The sequence below is a fragment of the Nerophis ophidion genome, linkage group LG02 (genome assembly GCF_033978795.1).
Source record: "Nerophis ophidion isolate RoL-2023_Sa linkage group LG02, RoL_Noph_v1.0, whole genome shotgun sequence".
NCBI lineage: Eukaryota > Metazoa > Chordata > Actinopteri > Syngnathiformes > Syngnathidae > Nerophis > Nerophis ophidion.
This window is the reverse complement of record NC_084612.1, coordinates 42,250,617-42,256,864: the sequence shown is the minus strand read 5'-3', so window position 1 is coordinate 42,256,864 and position 6,248 is coordinate 42,250,617. Positions and strand designations below refer to the sequence as shown.

The following is a 6,248-nucleotide window of genomic DNA, read 5'->3' as shown; positions in this document are numbered from 1 at the left end:
AAGTGGTTTGGTAACTCGTTGGTCACCACTGGAAACATGAAACGAGTCATCCAGACATGCCCGTGTTTCTCCTTCCGCCTGTACAGACGCTTGTGGAAATCACACATGAATACCTTAAGAGAAAGCAATGGCAGCTATTTCGGATACAACACTTCACAAACGGCAAGATAACTTTCCAATGTCCAGGTCAGCTGTGATTCTACTTACAGAAAAACTTCGTTCAATTGTCAAAGGAGAGACAACGAGATTACGGGCTCCCGTAGATGTGATTAAAAAAGGTAGCGCGTGCTTTGTATTGCCTGGCTGTCGAGGGAAAACGATGTAAAACAGCAATTGCTTACGCACTGGCAAAGCAGACTGTACCAGTTATTGTCCGCCATGTATGTCGCGTACTCAACGTCTAGGTCCAGAGTGTATAAAGTCACCAAAAAGGAATGGACAATGAAGGTGAAAACAAAAGAGAGAGAAGTGTCCTGACCAGATATCTAGATCCCGAGATTGATTAATGTTAAAAGTTCTTTATCACATTGTTTATGTGTCCAATGAAGATTTGATTAATTTACGATGACTCAGGTGTGATTCACTACAATAAGGCCCCACAGCACACTGGAGGATTCCAGTTTATTGGAATACCACAACATTAGATATTTTTCAGATAAGTTACATTTAAGAACTTACACACAAAGCAACACTGAAGATGAGTATGACTAGCGCATTTTCAGCGCATGCGTATTAGGTCGCGTTGCGCCGGTTGACAGAGGGGGAGGGGGTCTTAAACGACCGTTGTGTGTGTGTTGTCATGGGAATTTCTTAAAGACGATCCTTTAGTGACAGATAGCTTTAAAATGATTTATTAAAGTAACAAACAAATAATAACAAGCTTTGCAAAGCGAGACCAAACCAGAACGACACATCCGTTCGTTCCAGCTTGTTCTAACTCCTTTAGAATTTGACATGACACTTATACATTCTCAGAAGTCCCACCCTCCATGCTCATTTACATACAGTACACCAGTGAAATGAATACCCAAAGTCCTGTGAAGAAGGAGAGGGTGTCGTTTGCCCAGAAGGGGAGGGGGGGTCACTCAGGAAAGGGGACCAATTTAGCCCAGAGGGGGGTCAAGAATAGATGACACATATGCCCGGTCAACTAGAGTCCACATGTTACATCAAAGACACAGGAGACAGAGCTTGATCAGATAAGAGATCTCTTGCTAAGTGTCACATTCCTGAGCGCAATAAACAACTTTTGGTACCCATTTCAAAGAACATCATCTATTTAAACGAGTATAAGTAATTTTGCTATCACAGTGTGGACAAGGATAAGGTTAGGTGGGATTTACCCTGGTTAACCTTAGCCGGTGTAGAATGGGCCTTAGGCCATGTCTACACCAAGTCGTTTAACCCCTTAAACAAATAATTATTTAGCCTCAGCCTCGTTTCAGCCAAGTTAAACCAGTGTTTAAGGTCCCCCCTCCTCGGACAAATTTTTACACGGGAAAGTCAGCCGTGTAATTTTTGAATCTCCGGCACTTAGCTTTGTATGGACTCATTGATCGGTCACAAAGTGAGTTCGGAGAGGAAGTGACGCCAGAAAAAACGTGCCCACAGAGGAAATGACATCGAAAGACCGCGTCACAGCCAGCTCCATAACAAAGATGGAGGCGAATCATCCAGACATGCCTTTGTTTTTCCTTCTTGTACATGTACAGGCGCTTTTGGAAATCAAACATGAATACCTTGAGAGAAGGCAACAGGCAATTGCAGCTATTTCGGATACAACACTTCTCAGACAGCAAGAGAACTTTCGAACAGTCAGCTGTGACTCTACTTAACGAAAATTTGGTCCCTTCCTCCTGTGGATGTAATCGTGACAGGCAGTGTGTGACTACAAATATTGCTTTATGGATGTGACTGTGAAATGGCCAGGCAGAGTGCATGATGCCCGCATCTTCGCTAACTTCCCCATTAGCGCGCAACTGAAAGATGGAACCATCCCCTTGTTTCCAAAACAGTTCATCACATTGTCTACTTTCTCATGTTTATTAAAGATTTGATTCATGTATGATGACTCTGGTGTGATTCACAACAACAGATTCTAGTTCATTGAAATACCACAACACTGGATATTGTTCAAAGGAGATTCATTTTAATATAAAAAACTTGCACACAAAACACAGCAAATAAATGTAAAATGCACAGCAAACGATTTACGATAAAGCTTTTTTTAATAACAATTTCACAGTGAAGTAAAAAAAATCTACTGGAGAGCTTGGAGCAGATGGACACTTTTTTTTCTTTCCGGCGCATGCGTACTAGGTCACGTTAAACCGGCGGACGGAAGGGGGCTGGGGTCTTAAACGGGGGCATTGTTGTGTGTGGACAAGGTAAAGGTTAGGTGGGATTTACCCTGGATAACCTTATCCGGCTTAGTTTAAACGGGGCCTTAGATTGGTGTCATTGTTTAAAAACTTGAGTTTAATATGCAAATCAGGCATTTTTTGTTAGATGTATTAAAATCCTGCACTTTTTAGGGGTTAAAGAACATTGAAAACATTGATAACAGATATATTAAATCACAAGCTGATGGAGTTTGTTTTAGTTGAAGTAGTTAGAGAAAAAACATTTTACATTTTCAACTTGATTTGATTTGATATATTCTTCTGGATTTGATCATTTGAAAAAACATGTTTTGTCCAAACACAGGAAGACATCACGTCTTTGTCACGTTTGCTTCCCAGCACATCTTGTCAGTGAGTCAGTGAGTTAATAGGATTGTCCTCTTAAGTGTTGCAGCGCTCAGACAGCAGTCATCTTGCTTCACTGAGTGTTGGTGTCTCTGCGACCAGGATACATTTCAGCATTTTCCAGACCGTTTTGGATGATGGGGCAGGAGCAAAGCTGCAGTGAGGAGATGGACTTGGCCCAGATTCAGGAGCTATGCATCGTTTTTATGAAGGAATGTCCAAGCGGTGCTCTGCATTTGCACGAGTTCAAGAGAATCTTTGGCGTCCCCAGCTCCTCTGCAGAGGAGTCTGTCTTCATTGAAACTATATTCCGCTCTTTTGACACAAACCAGGTAAAGTAAAGACCTTACAAAGAATTGTGTTGTATCATGTTTGAAGTCATTGTCTCCCTTGGACATCAGGACAACGCGCTGGACTTTCTGGAGTACGTTGCAGCGCTTCATCTGATCTTGAGAGGGAACCTTGAAGATCGGCTCAAGTGGTCTTTTAAAATGTACGATAAGGATGGGAATGGAAAGTTAGACCGGCAAGAGGTGAAACGGATCATAAAGGTACGTGTAAAATTACAGCTCTGGGGAAGAACTGTCTAAAAATGGAAACTGGTTTGCTTTCATAATGTTAATCCTCTTAAAAGTGATTACTGTTAACGACCATAAAGACACAGCTTACACAATGAAATTAAAAACAAGTTCTTTGCTATATCTGGACCTTCTTAACACTAAGCCTTGGAGGCTTAGTGTAAAGAGGCCAATTAGCCCACCACCATGATATATATATATATATATATATATATATATATATATATATATATATATATATATATACATATATATATATATATATATATATATGTGTGTGTTTACCCATATATACATATGCTGTATATGTATACCTATATATGTATATATGCATATATGTGTATATATGAATACGTATGTATGTATGTATTATATTAAGACTGTCAAACGATTTTAAACATTTAATCACAATTAATTGCATTTTGTTCATAGTTAACTCAATATTAAACGCAGATAGGTATAATTTTTCATCATTAATAAGTGTACCCTAGACAGATTATTACCCTAGACAGATTATTTTCAGGGGGGGTGGTTTCATATTGCTGCATGACAATGTTTTAACCTTCTCTATTCAGTAATAAAATGTAATATTAAGCCTGCTAATCATTCTGTAATTGAGGACTCGACAAGAACATGTTATAAAACAACTTACACAATATATAAGCCAGCCAGAAAAATCCTCTCCTGTGCCCTCATATTCCTAAACTGACGTGCTAGCAATTCTTTATGTGCAAATATCACAGGATAACATTACAAAACATCTCTGACAAAGCATGATCGTAAAGTAAGACATTTTTATTTTGTTCATGTAGGTTTTACCCCAAATTGCCAAAATACCTGTGGCGGTGGGGGCGTTGTTTATATGATGTCATCGCATGATTTGCTAAAGTTAAACTTAAAGTACCAAAGATTGTCACACACACATTAGGTGTGGTGAAATTTGTCCTCTGCATTTGACCCATCCCCTTGATCACCCCCTGGGAGGTGAGGGGAGCAGTGGGCAGCAGCGGTGTAATGCCCGGGAATCATTTTTGGTGATTCAACCCCCAATTCCAACTCTTGATGCTGACTGCCAAGCAGGGAGGTAATGGGTCCCATTTTTTTTTATAGTCGCTATTATGCATATATTCTTTAGAAATGCCAAAAAAAAATGAATATACATTTGAAACAAATCTGATATTATCAAGTATAGTATTAAGATATATATTTTTCTAACATAACATCATTTTGTTCTATTTTCAAATTGTTGCTGCTTATTGTACAATGAACTTGGTTGAGAATTTTTTCGATTTTTAAAAAAATCAATTTCTCTAATCATTTCAGTTACTTTATTTTGTAATACAAATTGACAAAAAAAAAATCGAGCATTTATTCTTGGTGTTATTGGAGACTCTACCCGTGTTTAGAGACTATGTTTGGATGCTTCTGTCGTGCCACGTCCATGACAAAAAGCGAGTTGCAGACGTCACACTTGTTTTGTGCTGCTGGGAGCCTTTCTCTCATTGAAAGCCACCAGTGTCATCTTAAATTGTGAGGATCGCTGTCCGTGGGTATATCTCAAATATATTTAAGTACGTCCACTGCCTCCGCTCCAGACAACACTGTGCGTATGGTTGGTGTTAATGTGTATGTTAGTGTCTTATGGTGGTCATTTTTCCCATGGTCTGTGAACACACTGTGTCGGTGGAGAATGAACAAGTGTTGTGTGTCTAGGGCTGAAACACGGAGACAGACGTGTGTGCACGGAGGAAATACTTGTTGGAATTGGGCACGTTGTTGGCATAAAATTGGCCATAAAAACTAAAAAGAATATCAGACTTTGTTTTCATTTCTTTTGAGCTTTTATGTCATCTTACTTACTAAATCAGTCACAGTAACAATCTAAATGTTATGCAGCGGGCATTTGTTGCAGGGATGTCGCCTCTTCTCACGGCGAAAAATAGTCCTTTCTTGCGGGAGAATAACTTGCTATGGCTTTGTACCTGACATTTCCATCAGGTAAACTTTCCTTTGTTCATTTCTGCTCGCTTGTGGCTCATCAGTAGCAAGTGAACTGCAACCAAGTTCGCCTGCTTTGGCAATCACCAAGTGTCAAAAAGGAAGTGTTCGCGTTCATCGTCCGTTAAAAAAATTGGTGCTGTTATTGAAATGTATAGTTAACGCATTATTATCGCGTTAACTTTGACAGGCCTAATATGTATATATATATATACATAAATATATATATATATATATATATATATATATATATATATATATATATATATATATATATATATATATATATATATATGTATGTATATATATTTTTATATATATAGTACAGCTAGATCCTGTTTAGTTGTTTGATGTGTTTGTGTTTGTGTCCATCACACAGATTTTCTACAAAATAAAGCTACAAAACTCTGATGTCAGTTTGACACCATCTGAAATCTGTGACAGAATATTTGACCTGGTTGACCAGAACAATGATGGTAAGTCCATGTGGTCAAATTAAAAAGTTTTTTTATGTGGTTTTAGACCAGTTCATGTAATAATTTGGTTTTCTGTAGTCCATGTAAATGTACTCACTCTCTCACTCACATGTTTGAATTTTCCTGAGGGAACTCTCCTGAAAGAATCAATAAAGTACTATCCATCTATCTATCTATCTATCTATCTATCTATCTATCTATCTATCTATCTATCTATCTATCTATCTATCTATCTATCTATCTATCCATCTATTTTTGTATATTAAACTTGTCATATAATGAATCCAGTCGGTCCTCCCCACCAGTTATAAATGGGGCGGCATAGCTCGGTTGGTAGAGCGGCCGTGCCAGCAACTCGAGGGTTGCAGGTTCGATTCCCACCTCCGCCATCCTAGTTACTGCCGTTGTGTCCTTGGGCAAGATACTTTACCCACCTGCTCCCAGTGCCA

General features: G+C 38.8%; 1 protein-coding gene across 1 annotated transcript in view; it reads left to right on the top strand.

The window, feature by feature from the left end:
• Nucleotides 1-2,790: 2,790 nt before the first annotated feature.
• Nucleotides 2,791-6,248, top strand: part of LOC133540957 (guanylyl cyclase-activating protein 2-like) — an 8,716-nt gene continuing 5,258 nt past the window's right edge. The window contains exons 1-3 of the mRNA XM_061884045.1: nt 2,791-3,079; nt 3,149-3,298; nt 5,703-5,799. Of these exons, the coding sequence (XP_061740029.1) occupies nt 2,882-3,079; nt 3,149-3,298; nt 5,703-5,799 (445 nt within the window). The 5' untranslated portion in view covers nt 2,791-2,881. The remainder of the gene's footprint in view (nt 3,080-3,148; nt 3,299-5,702; nt 5,800-6,248) is intronic.